General features: G+C 50.1%; 1 protein-coding gene across 1 annotated transcript; it reads right to left on the bottom strand.

Moving 5' to 3' along the window:
• Positions 1-394: 394 nt before the first annotated feature.
• On the bottom strand, positions 395-21445 carry DRG2 (developmentally regulated GTP binding protein 2). Its single transcript, XM_015409365.1, has 13 exons — positions 21295-21445; positions 16846-17006; positions 15402-15491; positions 12232-12292; positions 11144-11234; positions 9265-9337; positions 7305-7395; positions 6211-6308; positions 3796-3872; positions 3556-3644; positions 2901-2959; positions 2440-2493; positions 395-1236 (listed from the first exon to the last, which is right to left on the bottom strand). The coding sequence occupies exons 1-13, from the start codon at positions 21356-21358 to the stop codon at positions 1150-1152; spliced, it is 1095 nt and encodes a 364-aa protein (XP_015264851.1). The 5' UTR covers positions 21359-21445; the 3' UTR covers positions 395-1149.
• Between the last annotated feature and the right edge of the window lie 555 nt (positions 21446-22000).

A 22000-nucleotide genomic window follows, 5' to 3' on the forward strand; every position in this document is an offset into this window, starting at 1 on the left:
TGCCTCCCCCCCACCCTCTTCTTTTTCTTCTTCCCTCGCTCCCCGAGGAGGAGGCCAGGGGCCACAGGGGCAGAGGAGCGGGTCCCGCCGCAGGCTTGGCTGAAGAGAGGCACGCCTCCCTCCCTCCTCCCCCCCTTCAGTGGTAGTGGCGGCGGGGGGAGGGGGTGGTGGGGGCAGCAGCAAAAGTGTGGCTGGCTCCAGAGGTCTCCAGGTTTCCAGGCCCCACCGGGAGGTTGGCATCTGCGCCATAAGGCAGCCTCGCCTAGGGCGCAGAAATACCTCGAACCGGCCCTGGCAGCAGCCATTTTGGGGTAGCGCTCTCCACTCCCCTCTCAACATTTCATTGGTACTTGGCAGGCGCAAAAAAGTTGGCGACCCCTGGCTTAGTGGCTAGAACTCTCTAGAGAGAAAGCAGAAACCGTTTCTTTATTTCAGCCGACAGGTACATGGTTTTTGTGGGGTCCGGGGCCCGTGGTCACATTCTGGGATCGAGCCACGACAGCTGTCCGGGGGGGGGAGCGTTTCAGTCGCTGTTCTGCAAAATACACGTTGTGGGGTGGCGGAGGGAAGGCCTCGCTTCCCTAACCCCCACCCCGGGAAGTTGTTGACCTCTGAAGTAGAACACGGAAGAGAAGCAACTCCCATCGGCCGCCTCGTGGGCTGTCCCAGAGTCCTCCGGTTTTATCGCAACTGATTCTGAGGACATGCTTTGTCCATCCAGGGAAGTGGGGTACAGAAGTACTGCGTTTCTGATCCAGGAAGAAGATAATGCATTGCTCATCCCAGCTGGGGGTTGACCGAGAAGGAAGGAGAGACTCAGTCCCTAAATCCAAGGCAAATTCTTCGGGCGACCTCGGACCGGGTAGCTGATCAATCCAAAATTGACCCCCCCGTAGAGGGCTTCGAAGGCACCCAGGAGCATGCCAGGGCAGCGATGCTCAAACAAGAATCCATGCGCCAGCCGCCACCATATCCACGGTCTCTTCCTACCCCCATGCAAGCTTCGGGAAAGCGGTAGGAAAAGCCCGCGCACCCTCCGCCCTGACTCTTTTTGGCTTTTGCACAGGTCGCTGTTGAGTCGTGCCGGAGCGCCGCAGGGCAGGCCGAGGCACCGGCGGATCAGTGGCACGGCAGGGCGGGGCGGGGGGTTTACTTCTTGACTATCTGGATCACATCTTCGTGCTCCATCAGGTGGTTGAGTCCGACTCGCTGGGGGCTGTACTTGGTGCTAGTACCCTGGAAGAGCAAGAGAGGATTTTAGCGAGTCCCCTTTTTTGAAATGGGGGACTCACTCAGGCAAGAAGACGTGTGGCTTGCCTTGGATCAGGGGTGGCAGACTTGCTCAACTTAAGAGCGGCAGAGAATAAACACGAGAGCCGCAAGACAGGAACAAATATTACATGTCTTTATATGCACATTTGCTTTTTATTAACATTAAATGAGACTGCCAAAAGTAAAAGGGGAAAAAACAGAGGATGAAGAAGAAGAAGAAGAGGAGGAGGAGGAGGGGGGAGGAGGAGGAGGAAGAAGAAGTAGAAGAAGAAGAAGAGATTGGATTTATACCCCGCCCTTCACTTGGAGTCTCAGAGCGGCTTACAATCTCCTTTCCCTTCCCCTCCCCACAACAGACACCCTGTGAGGTGGGTGGGGCTGAGAGAACTCTGACACAAACTGTTCTTTCAGATAAAGCTGTGACAGAGTTTGTGACTGACCCAATGTCACATCAGCAGGTGCAAGTGGAGGAGTGGGGAGTCAAACCCGGTTCTCCCAGATTAGAGTCCGCACACTTAACCACTACACCAAACTGGCACCAAAGAAGAAGAGGAAGAGGAGGTGGAGGAGGAGACTGGATTTATACCCCACCCTTCACTCCCCAAAGGAGTCTCAGAGCAGCTTACAAACTCCTTTCCCTTCCCCTCCCCAGAACAGACACCCCGTGAGGTAGGTGGGGCTGAGAGAGCTCTGGCAGAAACTGCTCTTTTTCAAAAACAGCTCTTATCAGAACTACGGCTTGCCCAAGGTCATCCAGCAGGTGCAAGTGGAGGAGTGGGGAATCAAACCTGGTTCTCCCAGATCAGAGTCCGCACACTTAACCACTACACCAAACTAGGGAGGATTAATGCTGATTTTAACTTAAACTATTTATTGTAGGCCATCTTGGTGTAAACTGCTCTGAGCCCTACTTGTAGGGAAGGGCGCCCTAGAGCCAGTTTGGCGTTGTGGTTAAGTGCGCGGACTGTAATCTGGGAGAACCGGGTTTGATGCCCCACTCCTCCATGTGCAGCTGCTGGATGACCTTGGGTCAGGGAAAGAAGTTTGTAAGCTGCTCTGAGACTCTGAGTGAAGGGCAGGGTATAAATCCAATCTCTTCTTCTTCTTCTAGCAAATCCAATTCAAAAAAATAAAAAAATATAAAGACAAAAAAAAAAAAAACCTTACCCAAACCAGAGCGTATTTGAACTGACTGGCTAACGTCCGGTGAATTCGATGACACTGGAGGAGGAAAAAGAAAAGAAAGGGGGGTATTCGCAGCTCTTACAAGTCAGTTTCGCTTATTGCACTTCCTCGCCAGCCTTAACTCTTTCCAAAACGGATGTGTGAAGCCATGTCCCAGACTCTGGAAGCTCAAAACTTTGGAACTCCCTCCCCAGGGGAAAAGAGCAAGAGTCCAGTTGCGCCTTAAAGACTAACGAAATTTGTGGCAGGGGAGGAGCTTTCGTGAGTCACAAGACAAGTAGCCTCCGGAAAACGCGGCAACTGTCTTCCGAGTGTTTTTAAGGTAGCAGCTGGAGGAACGTCCGTCAGGGACAGCTTTGGCCTGGGAGGAGCTAATGCTGTGGTCCAGTTGGCATTATCTTTGCAGAGGGGGCAGCTTTCCCATTCCAAGACCCAAGACTTACCACATGCTCCACTGAGGCACCTTTCCGCAGAATTATGGCATCGGAGAAGTCAGGTCTCTCTGTGAGGAAGGGGGGGGGGATACATTAAGGTTAATAGGGCCTGTGACAGACGTTCGAAGAGAAGAGATTGGATATATACCCCGCCCTTCGCTATCCGGAAGAGTCTCAGAACGGCTTACAACCTCCTTTCCCTCCCCCTCCCCGCAGCAGACACCCTGTGTGGCAGGCGGGGCTGAGAGAGCTCTTTCGAAGACTGCCCTTGAGAGAACAGCTCCAAGAGAACTTGTGACTGACCCAAGGTCACACACTGGCAGCTGCATGCAGAGGAGATGGGAATCGAACCCGGTTCTCCCAGATTAGAGTCCATGCTCCTAACCACTACACCGGAGGGGGGGGGGACTTATCTCCTCTACTGCTTCCCTGTAACCACTAACCATTTCAGATTTTCAGGGGGGATCAAGTTCCCTAGAGTCCAAACTCTCGGAGGAGCTTCGAACTCTCGAACGTTCATACCCCGAAAATCCGGGCGTTCTCTAAGCTGCTACTGGACCTGAACCTAGCTGTTCCGCTGCAGACCGACGCAACTGCTGCTCCCTGAAACTGTTCTCAGTCCCGCTCTTAATCAGACGTCCCCCATTCCGAGCTCCCGACTTACGCCCTCTTTTCTTGGTGAAGATGCAGGTGAGTGCCAGGTATTCCCAAAGCATCTCCAGCAGGTAGTCCAGGTTGAGTTTCATGCCGCAGCTGGAAGGCAGGGAGAGGAAGGCGTCACCGGCAGCGGCCGGTCCGGGGACGCTGCCCCAGAGAACTCCCCCCCCCGCAACACCCGCTGCAAGGATCAGCACCCCCGAGTCACACGCTGGCAAAGGGCCCGGGGTCTGGAAGCGCCATTCACCTGATCACGACGCTGTGGGACCTCCGAGCCAGGCGATCAACTTCCTCCATCGAGATCTGGTCGATTTTGTTGTACACCTACGGCCAAGGGTAGGGACATTTACGCAGCATGTTAGCAGTCAACCACATCTCTCCCCGCCCCTATCTAAGGTTTGTTTGTTTGGTCATTCATTCATTATCTCTGGCAGGCTGCCCTTAGGACAGGCAACAACAACAATACTAAAAACAATACTAAATTAATCCAACAGGATTAACGATCCCGGGGCAACGCAGAGCTTGTATGCTAGCCAGGTTTAATGTGTTGCCATCAGCAGTATTATGGGGGAGATTCCAAAAAATCCCATTCGACAACAGATTGTGCTCTTGCTCGCAGGGGGAGAGAGAATCTCTGGAATACGTGCTGCTCTCGTGCACTTTTTATTCGGACTTGCGCTTTAGATTCATCGAGCCTTGGTTGAGAAAGTATTCAGGGAAACCTGATAAAAGTAAGATTTACTTTTTGTTGACAAATCAGAACGAAGAAGAAGAAGAAGAAGAAGAAGAAGAGGAAGAGGAAGAAGAGGAAGAGGAAGAGGAGGAGGAGATTGGATTTATACCCCGCCCTTCACCACCCAAAGGAGTCTCAGAGCGGCTTACAAACTCCTTTCTCTTCCCCTCCCCACAACAGACACCCTGTGAGGTAGGCAAGGCTGAGAGAGCTCTGACAGAAACTCCTCTTTTTCAAGGACAGCTCTTATCAGAACTACTGCTTGCCCAAGGTCGTCCAGCCAGGTGCAAGTGGAGGAGTGGGGAATCAAACCCGGTTCTCCCAGAGTAGAGTCCGTGCACTTAACCACTACACCAAACTGGCTCTCTTGGAAACTGTTGCAAAATTTTGGTATGAAGTTTTAACAAGACGTTCAGTATTCTTTGCAAACTGAGTTGTATGCTCTGTAGGTTATGCCAATAAAGACTGATTGATACTAAATTAATCATTAAAACCCAGTTTACTACAACAGTTGATAACCATTTAGAACTAACCAGTCAAATGGCAGTGCATGGTTTGGCACAACTTTGGTGCGTCTTCTCTTGGGAGAGACTGTATTTCAGGAGTGTCCTTGGATGTTAGGATGGTACCATAGCAGACGGACAGACAAAACCAAAGCAACAAAGCAGGGAAAGGCCAATATGGATGGAATTGGCGCCACCACAACCACAGGCCTGGCGGAATATCTTTGTTTCGCAGGCCCTGCAGAGCTCCATTAGGTCTCACAGGGCCTGGATCTCACTTGGGAGAGCGTTCCACCAGGCCAGCGTCAAAGATTCCAACCTTCTTGAGTGTGGAAACCTGACTTCCCCCCTCGTTCCTACAACTCTGCACCACAGCGTGTAAGTAACTACACATATTAAGCGCAGATGGAAAATAAGAAGCAACATTCAACCTTTGCACTACAAGAACACACATGACGTTGGGGGAGGGCTTCTGGAGTTCTGGCCCCGCTGGTGGACCTCCTGATGGCACCTGGGTTTTAGCTGCTATGTGACACAGAGTGTGGGACTGGATGGGCCATCAGCCTGAACCAGCATGGCTTCTCTTATGATCTTATGTCTGGGGCAGTGATGCTCTGTCTTCTTGGTGCTTAGGGGTCACGAGTGGGAGGGCTTCTGGAGTTCTGGCCCCTGCTGGTGGACCTCCTGATGGCACCTGGGTTTTAGCTACTGTGTGACACAGAGTGTGGGGCTGGATGGGCCATCGGCCTGATCCAACATGGCTTCTCTTAAGGTTCTTATGTCTGGGGCAGTGATGCTATGTGTTCTTGGTGCTTAGGGGTCACGAGTGGGAGGGCTTCTGGAGTTCTGGCCCCGCTGGTGGACCCTCCTGATGGCACCTGGGTTTTAGCCACTATGTGACACAGAGTGTTAGACTGGATGGGCCATCGGCCTGATCCAACATGGCTTCTCTTAGGTTCTTGTGTCTGGGGCAGTGATGCTCTGTGTTCTTAGGGCTTAGGGGGCACGAGTGGGAGGGCTTCTGGAGTTCTGGCCCCGCTGGTGGACCTCCTGGTGGCACCTGGGTTTTGGCCTCTGTGTGACACAGAGTGTTAGACTGGATGGGCCATCGGCCTGATCCAACATGGCTTCTCTTACATTCTTATGTAACCCGGGACCTTCTGGACATCAAGCAGAGGCTCTGCCACTGAGCCACGGACCCTCCCCATATCATCCAGGATCTCCGGTCAAGGTCCTTCCCGTCACCTACCACCTGGTCCTTTTAAGGGGAGAGACTGAACCTGGGACCTTCTGCACCTCCAGACAACCAAGGAAACATCAAGACGACAAACTGCAGACACTCTTGGCCCCACACTTATGGGGGAACGACACTCATCCTGCCCCAGCGTCTTCAAAGAGCGAAGTCTCCCTCCCAAAAAATACTCACATAAAGGCAGGGCATGTAGACCCGATTGCCAACGATCACGTCGATGAACTCATCAGGCGAGCAGTCTTCCCTGAAGAGGACCTCGGCGTTGAAGATTTCTCGAAGGGGGCAGAGTTAAGATTATAAAGCCATTTAGGTTTGTTTGGAGTCCCAACCTCTGTTAGACTAGGTAAAGGTGAAGGCTTCCCTTGCTCGAAAGCCAGTTGAATCCAACTCTAGGGGGCGGTGCTCACCTCCGATTCAAAGCCGAAGAGCCAGCGCTGTCCGAAGACATTTCCGTTGTCATGTGGTCGGCATGACTAAACGCCGAGGCGCACGGAACGCTGTTACCTTCCCACCAAAGCAGTCCCTATTTATCTACTTGCAATTTCTTGCTTTCAAACTGCTAGGTTGGCAGGAGCTGGGGCCAGAGAGGGGAGCTCACTCTGTCACGCGGCACTCGGGTCTCGAACTGCTAAATGTTTGGTTGGTGTCCTTAAGGTCAGGGGTTTCTGGCTTTGCTTTTACACAGAAGAAGAAGAAGAGATTGGATTTATTCCTCCGCCCTTCACTACCCAAAGCTGTCTCAGAGCAGCTGACAAACTCCTTTCCCTTCCCCTCCCCACAACAGACACCCTGTGAGGCAGGTGGGGCTAAGAGAGCTCTGACAGAAACTGCTCTTTTTCAAGAACAGCTGTGCCCAGAACTATGGCTTGCCCAAGGTGCAAGTGGAGGAGTGGGGAATCAAACCCGGTTCTCCCAGATTACAGTCCGCACACTTAACCACTACACCAAACTGGCTCTTTTTCAAGAACAGCTCTTATCAGAGCTACGGCTTGCCCAAGGTCATCCAGCCAGGTGCAAGTGGAGAAGTGGGGAATCAAACCCGGTTCTCCTAGATTAGAGTCCGCGCACTTAACCACTACACCAAACTGGCACACACACACACACACGCTCTCCCACATATGCACACACTGTTCCCGCATGCTTGGGTCCTCGTTTGACACTCTAACCCCTACACCGCACGGCCTCTCGTGACACAGAAGCGATTGCCATTCGTGTCTGAAGCAGCAAGCTCAAAGCGTGGCCCGCGGACGGCCGCCCCAAAAGGATACTGTATTCGTGGAGAATGAGCTGCACGAGTTTCTCAGAGCACTGGGTTAGCGTCACCGTCGAATTGAAGGAGATACCCCCTCCCTTCTTCGGCTGGAAAAGAGAAGGCGGGCTTCGTGAAAAGAGAGACTCCTCTGCCGCATTAAACCGGTTCACAGTGTGACCGAGTGGATGGACAAAGTCCCGGGACCTCCGTTGGCTAACCCTCCGCATGTGAATCCATTTTGGAAGGCAGACTACAGGGGTGGGAGTCACATGATCAGACACTCCTGCACGAAAACAAGTTCCCTGCAACTAGAAAGCTAGGTGCCAAGGAAAAGGGTTAAAGTCTGGCCTCTCCCTGCTTGTTGTTGTTGTTGTTGTTGTTCAGTCGCACAGTCGAGTCTGACTCTTCGCGACCCCATGGAACAGATCACGCCAGGCCTTCCTGTCTTCCGCCGTCCTCTGAAGTTGGCTCAAATTCATGTTCGTTGCATCCATGACACTGTCTAACCATCTCATCCTTTGCCGTCCCCGTCTTCTCCTTGCTAACCTTATGTAAAGAGAATGGGTGCCCCAGAAAGGGGGCGGGGATATCTAAAGTTGTACAGCCCTGACCTAGGACAACCACCTCAGCAGGAAGAAGGCCTCGTTGTATTTATTTATTATTATGTATTATTTGAAACCTCTCTTAGCTGTCTTTCTTTCGTACTGAGTTCACGGTGGCTTGCAGTATCAACCCACAGGAGGAGGAAGGAGGAGAAGGAGAGATTGGATTTAGACCCCGCCGTTCACTTGGGAGTCTCAGAGCGGGTTACAATCTCCTTTCCCTTCCCCTCCCCACCACAGACACTCTGTGAGGTAGGTAGGTGGGGCTGAGAGAGCTCTTTCGAGGACTGCTCTTGAGAGAACAGCTCTGACAGAACTTGTGACTGACCCAAGGTCACACCACCAGCTGCACGTGGAGGAGTGGGGGAATCAAACCCAGTTCTCCCAGATTAGAGTCCGCGCTCCTAACCACCACACCAAAATAGAGTACATAAAAATACATAAAACCAAAATTTAAACACAAATGAAACCGCCTTACACTGAATCAGACCTCTGGCCCAGCAAAGTCAACTCAGACTGGCAGCAGCTCTCCGGGGTCTCAGGCAGAGATCCTTCACATCAGGTCTACCCCCTGGTCCCTTTTTTAAACTGGAGGTGCCGGGGATTGAACCCGTGACTTTCTGTATGCCAGGCAGAGGCTCTACCACAGGGCCCTCCCCTGTAATACACGAACCCATGAAGCTGCCTCCTACTGAACCAGACCATCGGTCCATCAAAGCTCAGTATTGTCTACTCAGACTGGCAGCCGCTCTCTAGGGCCTCAGGCAGAGATCTTTCATATCACCCGATCCTTTAAACTGGATCCTTTAAACCTGCAACCTGACCCTTTAAACTGGAGCTGCTGGGGATTGAACCAGAGACCTCCTGCGTGCCAAGCAGAGGCTTCATCCCTAAGCCACCGCCTCTCCCCAAATCAAAATGCAGTGCTAAACGAAACAGTCTTCCATTTCATGAGACACATAAAACACCGTGAGGCGCATCGGTGACTTCTAGGGGTACCAGCTGACTTCCAAGATGGCCAGCTGACCAAAAGGAAGTCCACATGACCCAGCACTTGATCGTTGTTGGGGACAGACAAGGGGGCAACTCCTTTCCAGGGCCAGAGCCGTGCAGGTTGGCCTGAAATCTCGAAGTCAGGAGGGAGCTGCATTCCCCAGCAGAGGCCCTTTATCATATCGCTGCCTCGTAAGGGGTGTGTGTGTGAACCACGAGGTCTGAGCCAAGGCCGTTCTTGGGGCGTTCGTTCAAAAGCAGAGGGCAAAGCCACGTGAACCCCCCAGCAGAGCTCAGCCCAGGAGCATCCCCAGAAGAGCACCAGAGATATCATCAATCAAGGGCGAGATGTTCCTTCCGAGTCGCCCCGGGATTCCTCACCTTGAAGTAGATGTTGGGCTTCAGTTTGTTCAGCCGGATGCCCACCGATTCCAACTCCTTCTCCAACAGAGCCCTGCAGGGTGCAGACGATAAGTAAAAACGGATCGGGGTCACCGCGCAGTGTTCCCTCTAAGCTGAGTGAGAGCCGGCTCACACATTTTTCCCTTAGCTCAGGGAGGAGGGCTCCAGAGCAAACTGATTTATGTCGGAGCCATATCGCTCACTTACAACTTTAATGCCAGCAGCTCGCAAAGTAGAATCTTTGCTCACAAGGCTCCACAGTTTAGAGGGAGCATTGGTTGCCAGCCACTGGCTTGTATTTTCCAGACATCCAAAGGAAAGGGATCCAGACCCACTGCCCAATCCCAGTTGGAGAGGTTTGCCTGGAGCCGGGGTTAACCTGACAAACTAGGATCTGGGACAGCCAGGTTCGAATCCTCCCTGCTGTCATGGAAGCCCGCTGGGCGATCTTGGGCTGGTTGTGGGCCCTCAGCCTAGCATACCTCACAGGGTTGTTGGGAGGAGACCATGGAGGAGAGGGGAGCAATGTGAGCCACTCTGGCGAGAAAGCCGGGGCACAAAGGAAATAGAGTTTTTGATCAGAACAAGGATGCTCTTCTCCTTATATAGGCTCACCCAGACAAGGATATGGGAGAGCCAGGTTCGAATTTCCCTCCCTGCCACGAAAGCTATTTATAAAAAAACAAAAAGAGCCCTGCTGGGTCAGACCAGTGGCTCATCTGGCTCCAGCATCCTCTCCCACACAGTGGCCAATCAGGAGGGCCAAAAGCTCCTTTAGTGGTCCAACAAGCTTACCAGATGACCCTGGCCCAGTCACATGCTCTAGCCTACCTCACAGGGTTGTTGTGAGGACAAGAAGGAAATATTGGAGGAGGAGGAGGAGGAAGGAGAAGAAGGAAAAGAGGAAGAAGAGATTGGATTTATACCCCGCCCTTCACTACCCAAAGGAGTCTCAGAGCTGCTCACAAACTTCTTCCCCTTCCCCTCCCCACAACAGACACCCTGTGAGGTAAGCGGGGCTGAGAGAGCTCTTTTGAGGACTGCTCTTGAGAGAACAGCTGTGCCAGAACTATGGCTTGCCCAAGGTCGTCCAGCAGCTGCAAGCGGAGGAGTGGGGAATAAAACCCACTTCTCCCAGATTAGAGTCTGCGCACTTAACCACTGCACCAAACTGGCTCTCTAGAAGAAGAAGGAAGAAGAGGAAGAAGAAGGGTTGGATTTATACCCCACCCTTCATTCGGAGTCTCAGAGTGCCTTATAATTCCCATCCCTTCCTTCCCCCAGAACAGACACCCTGTGAGGGAGGTGGGGCTGAGAGTGCTCTTTCGAGGACTGCTCTTGAAAGAACCACTGAGAGAATTTGTGACTAACCCAAGGTCACCCAGCAGCTGCATGTGAAGGAGGAGTGGAGAATCAAACCCAGTTCTCCAGATTAGGGTCCGCCGCTCTTTACCGCTGCACCATTGGGAAGAAAAATGGGGATAAAACCCTATAAAACCAACCACTGAATTATCTTTGGAGGAAGCCCATCTGCCAGTACTATTCTTCTCACTGAAGAACCCCTTCTAAGTGCCAATGACTTGCTAACCCAGAATTTGAAAACTACCAGTTTACACTTCTCTCTTGCCTCCATCTGTGTGCTCGCTGGCTCTCGCTGCCACCCAAATACTCTCAGACAGTTAAGCAAGGCTTCGGTCAAGACAACCGCTTGCCGTTCCTTTCTACGGTCCCTGAGTTCCAGTGCAGTCAAATTACCCCCAATGCTCTGCCACACAGTAAACCTCCAGAACTTGGGAATGGCCAAAGCCTTCACATCTTTATGATTTTCGTCGCCGGCTGGTTCACTGGGGCCGCTTACCTCTGCACTTCCCCCTTCGTGGCATCCAACATCATGATGACAACGTCTGCCGTTCGGGCCACAGCGATTACTTGACGCCCACGGCCCTTCCCTGCAGAAGAAGGGAGCAGAGGGGGGGATTATATACTCTGACAGCATGGGAACTGGAAGCCAGAAGGCCACAGAAGAATCTGTAAGTGACCACATGAATACATACACGAAGCTGCCTTATACAGACGGAGACCTTCGGTCCATCAAGGTCAGCACTGTCTACTCAGACTGGCAGTGGCTCTCCAAGGTCTCACACGGAGGTCTTTCCCATCACCTCCTGCCTGGTCCTGTTTAACTGGAGATGCTGCCGGGGATTGAACCTGGGACTTTCCTTATGCCAAGCAGAGGTTCTACCACTGAGCCACGGCCCCGCCTTACAGCTCTCCAGGGTCTCAGGCGGAGGTCTTTCCCATCACCTCCTGCCTGGTCCTTTTAACTGGAGATGCTGGGGATTGAACCTGGTGCCTTCTGAGTGTCAAGCAGAGGCTCTACCACTGAGCCACATTCCCATTTCTCATTTGTAAGCAGTTTGGATATTGAACAGCCCTGCTGGCGACCAGTATTCTGCCACTTCCCTTCCAAACCTCCTCTCCTTTAACCCCGGGGTTTAGAAACCCGAGTAGATTCACACAAGCGGGGTCCGCGTTCCACACCTGACAGCATGATTTGCAGTCCTGTGGATGCATGCAATCTCGAGGACATTTCCCTAACTACGGGATGTGTTCAAAAATTAAGAGGTGGGTGGGAGAAGAACAGGGGTCCCCCAACCTTTTGGAGCACCTCTGGAGTTCTGACAGTGTGGTGGGTGGAGCCACCAAATGTCTGCTGCAGGAGGCGGAGCCAGCCGCAAAATGGCTGCCGCCGCTCACCTTCAGTCACCCAGTGGTGATCCTTGGGCTGCAGTGGAAGCTGCCGCCAAAGCAACCTTTTTAAAAATCTGCACTGCCCATCAAATCTCCAGTGGCCAATCAGAAGCCTTGCTGGGCAAAAGCCCCCTCTTTCCCCCTCCCACTTAGGAATGTCAACACAACACCAAACGAGTAGGACAAGACGACAACCTTGTGCGGCTCCTTCGATGATTCCTGGCAGGTCCAGAAGCTGAATGTTGGCCCCTTTGTACTGCAGACAAAACAAAACAGCTGTGTTATGTATACCGTTTAAATGTCTATGCATTTTACCGTCCAAACAGCTACAAGTCCCCACGAGGGTGTCAGAATTGGACCCTTGGTTTGGGGTCAGTCTGGATACGCACTGGTGTTCTGATGTACATAGCTAATTGCCCTGCTTGCTTGCACACTATCCCAAAAGCTTTATCTTTGTATTCTCACACTGGCTTCTTGTTCTCATGCTGATTGTAACACCTGCTAGCAATGAATCATCTCCTATACAAAGTCCTCCTCTGACATTCCCAGGACGAGGGGGTAGTTGAGACGTGCTTGGTTGTCTATTGTAGACAGTGTGCTTGGTACTCTTTTATGAGAAACTTCCTCCACAGTGGCCAGGAGATTGTTCGCTTCTCATGATGTCTCTTGGCCTCGCAGGAAGTCTGTTAGAAAAACATTCTCACAGTTTTAATTTCAGGGCTCTTTTTGTAGCAGGAACTCCTTTGCATATTAGGCCACACACCCCTAATGTAGCAAATCCTCCAAGAGCTTACAGAGCTCTTCTTACAGGGGCTACTGTACGCTCTGGGAGGATTGGCTACATTAGGGGTGTGTCACTTAATATGCAAATGAGTTCCTGCTACAAAAAGAGCCCCGTGTAACAGTACTTTGTTAACCTGTCTCTATCACATGTAACCATGACGTATGACTGTGGGCCACACCAAAGTTCTCGTAAGAGCTAAACTTGTATTACCTGCCAGTACTGTCAAAGCCTTTGATTCACCTGCAACTTTTCTGATTGCTAATAAAATCCATAAATGGACTTATTGCGTCTGAGAGTTACTGCAGAGTCTTACAGAGGGAGGAAAGCGGAAGAAACCAATTGAAATAGAAGAACGGAATTATTGCAAGGTGGCACAAAGATGGTAGTCCACACAGGACATTTCTGCAGCAGGCACTGAAGAGAGCCAGTCTTCTCCCCACTGCTAGAACGCCAGCCCTGTAAGTACCCACACATCTGAGGAAGGGATCTCTGACCCACAGACATTTTAGCCAGAATCAGGGTTCACAGTCTCTAACGTCTTTACTGGACTCCTGTTTGATATTATTGATTGTGACGCTGCTGAACAAGGACAGCGCAGCGATCTCTTGATGCCAACTTGCGCTGATCTGCCAAATGTGCGCTGATCTGCCAAATGTGAACAAATATACTGTGTATGTTATCTGTACTAACTGGATTCAATGGCAGCTGCTGGTGATATTTGTACAATCAGAAATCTATCTAGGGTATAGACGTTTTAGGGAGACGGTGCCAATTATAAACATTTTTTTTGCGTGGGCTACAAGAAGCGTTCCCTCTAAGCTGAGTTAGTGTGAGCTAGCTCACAGTTTTTTAGCCTCTAGCTCACACATTTTTGTCTTAGCTTATAAACGATGGCTCCGGAGGAAACTAACTTATGCAGTGGACAGATCACTCGCTCACAACTTTAATGCCAGTAGCTCACAAAGTAGAATTTTTGCTCACAAGACGCCTCAGCTTAGAGGGAACATTGGACAAGTGCTTGTGATTCTTTCTTTTTAATTTGCTGATAACTTATTATGACAACTTTGTTTTGAAACATTTTGTGAGTGTCTGGGGTTCTTTTTTTAACGTTGCTGCTGCTTTGAAAACAATTAAAACAATAGAGAAGTATGTAATAGTAAACAGTAAACGGAAGAATGTCCAATGTATGTCATTATGTTGATATACGCATTGTAATTAATGTAAATACGGAAAAAGAACTGAGGAAACTGAAAGGAATCATATTTAACGGGTGTGATAAGATAATAGGATTCAGAATAGGAAGTAACTCTTGGTTAGAAAGTAAGGATAACAGAAGTTAGTGGATTAGTTTGAGACCACTTTCTATTATTAAGAATTTTGGGGGTGAATAATAGAATAGATTGATGGAAAATTAGGTCAATAACCTGTATTATTGTTCACTAGAAAAAATAATAAATTGTGAATTTAAAAAAAAGAGAATGTAAAGATATTGATGTGAACCGAGACTGATTTTTTCATTAAAGAAAACAAACCTTGATCTTTTTATCAGCTCTGTATTTGCTTTTGTCTGATCCTGTGCGCAGAATTTTTGCTCACAGGACTCCACAGCTTAGAGGGAGCATTATTCCTAAGAAACCTCCTTTGTACAGGGACAACCTTGAAGCCAAACTGTGCCTGCTCTGCTATCATAGATAAAGAAACTATATATTCACAGGTGGGGGTGTAGAGAGCGCGAAAGGCAGAACACTTGTGAAGTGTGATTGGATGCTGAAAGGGGGGGCTCATTTGAACTGTCTATCTCTTTGGATTCTCCCGCCAGAACCTCAGTTCCGACACGGTACGGACCTAGCCTGGAACAACTTTATTTCTCAATAAACAAATCACTGCCAGAGAGTGCTGTTGAGAGTAACTTGGTCTGACAGTAGGCTGCCTTGAACCATGAGGAAAGGTGGAATACAAACGTCTTGATAAAAAGAAACAGTAACTTCCCCGCCCCCCCCACCATAGAGAACAATGGAGGGGATGGGGCAACTTGTTTGGGGGCCCAGAGAATTGGACCCTCTGGTCCAATGTTCTTGAACCTTGGTGGGTATCTTGGGGAGAGGCTCCAGCAGCTACCCTGCAAGTTTGGAGCCTCTCCCTCAAACCCCCTCCCCTCCAGCCCCCAGAATATACCCTATGTTTTCATCATTGACTTCAATGACCCACAGAATATAATGGAGCTGAAACTGACATTCCGCTGGCCAAAGGGCTCTACTGCCGAAATTGACATGCGGGCGTCTTTCTGCTGGCTGAAATTGATTCTGCCCAATTCGGCCAAATCCGAATCGGGCCGAATATTATTTTTTTTGCACACCCCTATAATAAATACATTTTCAAGCCCAACTTGTCTAGGTTTTTGGCAAACTCGTCTGAAGCACACTGGAAGACCCCAGTGAGAGAGAAGGACTGTCCAGTTTGAAGAGATGCAGAAGGTATGAAGACACCGGGGATCGCGGATCCTCCCACCCGTTGCGTCCCGGGGCCACCTGGGGCTGACCCCACCCCCTCTGAAGTACAACCGGCCTCCAACAGCACCGACCTCTATGACGCCAGGGATGCAGGTCAAGGTCGTGAACTCGTAGGACGCCGCCTCGCTGGCCGTGGAGGTCATCAAGCTCAGGAACGTGGACTGAAAGGGAAACGAGAGGTGTTGACGGCACCAGCAAGGGGGGGCAGGTCAAAAACGGGAGAAGCCGGGGTCCAGCAGTGGCCGTGAGCCCTGGTGACTGAGGGGAACCTCCAGGTTCAGAGGCATTCAACCTCTGGATCCCAGAGCCAGGAGGCAACCTCAGGGGAAGATGACGGACTAGATGGACTATCTGTCTGATCCAGCAGGGCTCTTCTGAGGTTCCTATCAGGGGAAGGCCTTGGCCTCTGTGCACGGTTGTTGGACCTCCAGAGGAACTGTTTGGCCCCTGTGTGAGGCAAGATGGTGAACTAGATGGACCCTCCCTGGTCTGATCCAGCAGGGCTCTTCTGAGGTTCTTATGAAGGCCTCAGCCTCTGTTGTTGGCCAGAGGAACTGGTTGGCCACTGTGTGAGACGGGCTGCTGGACTAAAGAACCCAGCAGGGCTCTTCTGATGCTCTTGTCAGGGGAAGGCCTCAGCCTCTATGCCCTGTTGTTGGCCCTCCAGAGGAACTGGCTGGCTGCTTTAAGAGACAAGATGCTGGACTAGTTGGAGTCCTTGTCTGATCCAGCAGACCATTTCTTAATGATCTCCCTGGGGGCACGTTTCCAGGTGTGTCACTTCATCACGTGTCTATGGATGGAAATCTTGCAAAACGGATTTGCACCAGGCTGCCCTCAACAGGAGCATGCCGCTTCTTTCTTTTCTAGTAAATGCATCATCCACAAACCAAAGCTGTCATCCTCCACTTGCCCGACCCTTCCCACTTCTCGCTACTGGAATTCTGTACCTCCTGGCCTCCATTTGTTGTCTCTGGATTCGAACATGGGTGAGAATTGCAACCCCTTCACTTTGTATCTGATGAAGAGAGCTTTGCCTCTCAAAAGCTTACATTCTGAAAAACCTTGTTGATCTCTAATGTGCTTCTGGGCTTGAATCTAGTATCTGAGAAAGGGTGCTTTGGGTCTCACACGCTTATATTCTGAAAATCTTGTGTCTCTCTAAAGTTCTACTTTAGCTTATCACCAGTGTCCCCTCTAAGCTGAGTTAGTGTGAGCTAGCTCACAGTTTTTAGCCTCCGACTCGCACACTTCTATCTTCGCTCAGGAAGGAGGGCTCCGGAGCAAACTAATTTATGCAGCAGCCAAATCGCTCGCTCACCATTTTAACGCCAGCAGCTCACAAAGCGGAATTTTTGCTCATGAGACTCCACAGCTTAGAGGGAGTATTGCTTATCACCCTCCATTTTCTTTTCCCTTGACTCCGCATCCTTCCTCTCTCCGATTTCGAGCCTCTCCCTTTAAAGGAACCCACATCAAAGATAGCAATTCTTGATTATTTTTTCTGTCACTGACCTTACCCACAGAGGGAAACCCGATCAGAGCCACCCGGGCATCTCCAGACTTCATCACATCGAACCCTTCGCCTTTCGCTGCGGCCGATTTCGAGGGCTCCAAGAGCTGCGCTCTGTATTTTGCGAGTTTCGCCTTCAGCAGACCCAGATGGTACTCGGTGGCTGGAGAGTACAGTTAAGGGGGGAGGGGAAGACACTCCATGAGCATAAATCTAATAAGCTTGGTCCAGCGGTTGAAATGCAGGACGACGATTCAAGAGGCTTGCTTGGTACCCTTAGGCTGGGCATGCTCAACCTCACGGACCCCCCAGGGTCATTGTAAGGGCAAATTGAGGGGTGAGAAGAAAGTCTAATGAAGGTAGGGTTCTCAAGTACTTACCGCGATCTGGCAGGGGAAACATGCTCCCCGGCCGGACCATTCCTCCCTGTAACGCACCATGCCGTCGCCAGGAAGTGACGCTGGGCGATGCTCTGGCAATGGGGCTGAAAACTTGATGGTACCATCGAGTTTCCAGCCCCATTGCCAGAGCATCGCCCGGCATCACTTCCTGGCGACGGCATGGTGCGGTGCGTCTGTTGTCCCCGCGGGAATGATCCTACGAACACGTCTGTGTCCCCCGCCGAATCCCGGTAACTACTTGGGAAGCCTGAATGAAGGGCCAATATTAAAAACCTAGTTAAAACTTATAATATACAAAAATACAAGTATTTTACTTTACAATTCTTTACTTTTTATTAGAGAGACAGCTAAAAACATACATAAGGGCCCAATGAAAGCCTCGTAAAAAAGTATAGCCTAAACACAATGACCTGACGCATTTCTGCCCCTATTGGGGCTTTCTTCAGAGATGCTGGAGAAGACTCTTGAGAGTCCCTTGGACTGCAAGAAGAACAAATCAGTCAATCCTAAAAGAAAATCAACCCTAACTGTTCCCTGGAAGGCCAGATAATGAAACTGAAGCTCAAATACTTTGGCCACCAAATGAGAAGGGAGCCCTCACTGGAGAAGACCCTGATGCTGGGAAAGATTGAAGGTCAAAGAAGACGGGGACGGCAAAGGATGAGATGGTTAGACAGTGTCATAGATGCAACGAACATGAAATTGAGCCAACTTCAGAGGACAGCGGAAGACCGGAATGCCTGGCGGGAGCTGGTCCATGGGGTCGCAAAGAGTCGGACTCGACTGTGCGACTGAACATCATCATCATCTTCAGAGGTCAAACAATATTGAGGTACACATAACTTAAATACATATTGCAATAAGATAACCAATAAGTGAATAATGGACCAGGAAGAGAAGAAGAGAGAAGAGATTGGATTTATACCCCGCCCTTCACTACCTGAAGGAGTCTCAGAGCGGCTTACAAACTCCTTTCCCTCCCCCTCCCCACCACAGACGCCCTGTGAGGTGGGTGGGGCTGAGAGAGCTCTTGACAGAAGCTGCTCTTTTTCAAGGACAGCGTGTGCCTGAACCATGGCTTGCCCAAGGTCATCCAGCCAGGTGCAAGTGGAGGAGTGGGGCGTCCGCGCACCAAACCACTACACCAAAGAGGAAGGTTAAGCAGCAAGATCTAAAGACACGTGACAAAGATGTTTTACTTTTATTCTTTTTCATAAACAAAGATGTTTGTGAGGCCTCAACAGGTGAAAGTCATGTGTCTGGTGCCAAATGCACAGCTGCTGAATTAGAACATTTTCCAATTAAGGTCCAAAAAACACCTGTGGGGCTATCAAAGTCAGAGCTAGAGTGTCTTCAAGCAAATAGCAGTCAACCCAGCATGTTTATGACAAGGGAAGCAATAGAGTTTAGAATATTCAGAGCTGGGTTACCTCCTCTCTTCTCTCCCTCCCTTACAAATCTCACACCTCCACGAGCTCCCTCCCTAATTCCTACCCGATTCCTGCCAGAGAGCTCCTATTTCCTGCCAGCAACGTCCACACCTGAATCCTGATATCTAAGGGTGAAATTGGAGTCAATAGCACTGTGCTTATATAGAAGAAGAGGAGGAGGAGATTAGATTTATACTCTGCTCTTCACTACCCAAAGGAGTCTCAGAGCAGCTTACAAGCTCCTTCCCCTTCCCCTACCCACAACAGACACCCTGTGAGGTAGGCGGAGCTGAGAGAGCTCTTTCAAGGACTGCCCTTGAGAGAACAGCTCTGAGAGAACTTGTGACTGACCCAAGGTCACCCCAGCAGCTGCATGTGGAGGAGTGGGGAATCAACCCCGGTTCTCCCAGATTAGAGTCCGTGCTCCTGACCACTACCCCAAACTGGCTCTTGTGTGTGTGTCGACTTATGCAGTTGATTTATGCAACCTCTCATGGGGTTTTCCAGATCAGACATGTTCAGAGGTGTTTTGCTGTTGCCTGCATCTATGTAAAGGGACATCAAGTCACAGCCAGCTTATGGGGACCCCAGCCAGGGGCTTTCAAGGTAGGAGAAGAGCAGATGTGGCTGGCTGTTGCCTTCCTCTGCGGAGCCTTCCCTGGTGGTTTCCCATTCGAGTACTGACCCTGCTCAGCTTCTGAGATCTCTTGAAGTTGGGCTACACCATGACGCCTGCCCTCCCTTATATTCTTACAATAAATTTAATTAATAAAATGAGCGCAGCTAAAGCATCACACTGCTTTACTTCACCAAGAGAGAGATGGCACCGGTAAGAAATTGAAAGCTATTTTCTTCCCAGCAAATATTCCAAAGCAATCAGCGACTCTCCCATTTCTTTGTGCACCTTTGTATGGGTGGAGTACCACCTGTTGAGCTTCAGCCTGTCCTGCAACCGACCCCTGGAAAATCAAGCCAGCTGTGAATCCTGTTAGGCTGCGTGCCATGCTTGACAAATTTTGATTGGCGATTCCCTCTATGATATGCTGTACTGTATGAAAATAGTTGGAATCTACTAACACTACGTCAGCTAATTGAAAACAACAATAGAGTTGCATATGCATTTTATTTTCCATGCTGTAAGGCCCGAGGAAGGCATTAGAAATGAGGTTTACACCCATTCTCGTAGTCTTGCAGTCGTCTTGCATTTCTGCACATTTCAAGTCTTCAGCGCTGCTCTACAACCCTAGAGGGTACTTTTTTGGTTTGTTCTTCTATGCATCTTTACTTGCTTGAGATTTCTATTAAAAAGTAAAAAGCCCAGTAGCACCTTTAAGGCTAACAAACTTTATTGTAGCATAAGCTTTCGAGAAACACAGCTCTCTTCATCAGATGCATGGAGGGTGTGAAGAAACTGGCCAGAGATATGCGCCTCCATGTATCTGACAAAGAGAGCTGTGCTTCTCGAAAGCTTATGCTGCAATAAAGTTTGTTAGCCTTAAAGGTGCTACTGGGCTCTTTGCTATTTTGCAGCTACAGACTAACATGGCTAACCCCTCCGGATCTTGAAATTTCTATGTAACAGATGGTCTTTGTCAAACGTATCCACTTGGATTTAGATTATGTTCTAATATATATCTCCTGCCAACCTAGCAGTTCGAAAGCAAGAAATTGCAAGTAGATAAATAGGGACCGCTTCGGTGGGAAGGTAACGGCGTTCCGTGCGCCTCGGCGTCTAGTCACGCCAGCCACGTGACCACAGAGAAGTCTTCGGACAGCGCTGGCTCTTCGGCTTGGAAACGGAGATGAGCGCTGCAACCCTAGAGTTGGATTTGAACTGGCTTTCAAGACGAAGAAGAAGAGATTGGATTTATACCCCGCCCTTCACTACCCAAAGGAGGCTCAGAGCGGCTTACGAATTCCCTTTCCCTTCCCCTCCCCAGCTGGGTGGGGCTGAGAGAGCTCTGACAGAAACTGCTCTTTCTCAAGAACACCTCGGACAGAACTATGGTCATCCAGCAGGTGCAAGTGTAGGAGTGGGGAATCAAACCTGGTTCTCCCAGATTAGAGAACCACTGCACCAAACTGACGAGCAAGGGAAACCTTTACCTTTATCTTTACCTAATATATATATTATACAGTATTGCAATGAGAGAATCGCAGATGCAACCTAAACACACGTAACCATTTTGAAAGTGACTAGCATCGTGTCTATTTCATACTTTGCATGTTATAAATCATAACATGCAAAGTATGAAACAGACACAATATAATTTATAATAGACACAATATAATAGACACAATATAATTCATAACAGACACAATATAATAGACGCAATATAATTTATAACATGCAAAGTATGAAACAGACACAATGCTAGTCAGTTTATAACTTATAAATGTAACTTGCACCGGGGCTATTGCCTTAGGGAAAGGAGAAGGGGCAACCTGCTCCCGAGGAGACCCGCCTGCGCAGCAACCCCTTTCCCCTCCCACCCAGCTCCAGCCCTCCTCCCACCCAGCTCCCTCGAGGCGGTGGCTTTTGCTCCGCCAGGCGGAAGCCCAGCAGCAGGTGAGGCTCCACGCCAAGCTGCAGCGGCTCCCCGGCCGCGCACTCGCCTACCTTTGTTCTTCTGGGTCCGGGCGATCTCCTTCTCGATCTCCGCGATCTTCTCCAGGATCCCCATCGCGGCGCTCCACCCCGGCTGAGCCGGACTCTCTCCAGGCCGGGAAGCAGCGCGCGACGGGCCGGGCAAGCGGCCCCGGAAGTAGAGCGCGCAAGCCGCCGGAAGTAGTTTTCAGGTGGTCCGTCGTTTGAATGGCCCCCCTCGGCGAACCGGAGCCGCGACTTTTCGTTCCGCCTCTACGTCGTTTAGCGTTGCCAACCCTTGATTGGGAAACATCCGGAGATTTTGCAGGAGGAGTCTTTGGAGGGCAGGGTTTGGGGAAGGACCTGTGCTGGGGTTATGGTTGCCAGCCTCCAGGTGGGACCTTGAGATCACCTAGGATTAGAGATGTGAAGGCCCGGAAAAAAACCAGGAAAATTCAGGGAAATTTTTCCCTGAAGCCTTTTCCCCCCCTGAAGCCTTTTTTTTTCCCCGAAAAATTGGAAAAAAGAAAAGAAAAAAAGATTATGGAACCTTTTATTAATATGATGAATAAAATATTTTAAGACAAGGTGTTCAAATATCTTCCAAATCATTTCTAATATATATATATATGGGATCAGATTGATCTAATTTCTGTGCACTGAGGACAAGCAAGTCCTAGGTTACAAACTGAACTCTCTCCCATGCAAGAACAAGATGCATTTCTTCCTTTAGGAGGTA

This window comes from Gekko japonicus, unplaced genomic scaffold (assembly GCF_001447785.1).
Source record: "Gekko japonicus isolate JY-2015 unplaced genomic scaffold, Gekko_japonicus_V1.1 scaffold103, whole genome shotgun sequence".
Classification (NCBI taxonomy): Eukaryota; Metazoa; Chordata; class Lepidosauria; order Squamata; family Gekkonidae; genus Gekko; species Gekko japonicus.

Coding starts and splice junctions, on each gene's coding strand:
- DRG2 (XM_015409365.1), bottom strand. CDS start 21,358: ATGGGGATCCTGGAGAAGATCGCGGAGATCGAGAAGGAGATCGCCCGG. Junction 17,007..21,294: donor CCGGACCCAGAAGAACAAAG/GTAGGCGAGTGC, acceptor TGTACTCTCCAG/CCACCGAGTACCATCTGGGT. Junction 2,960..3,555: donor CTTCACCAAGAAAAGAGGGC/GTAAGTCGGGAG, acceptor CCTTCCTCACAG/AGAGACCTGACTTCTCCGAT.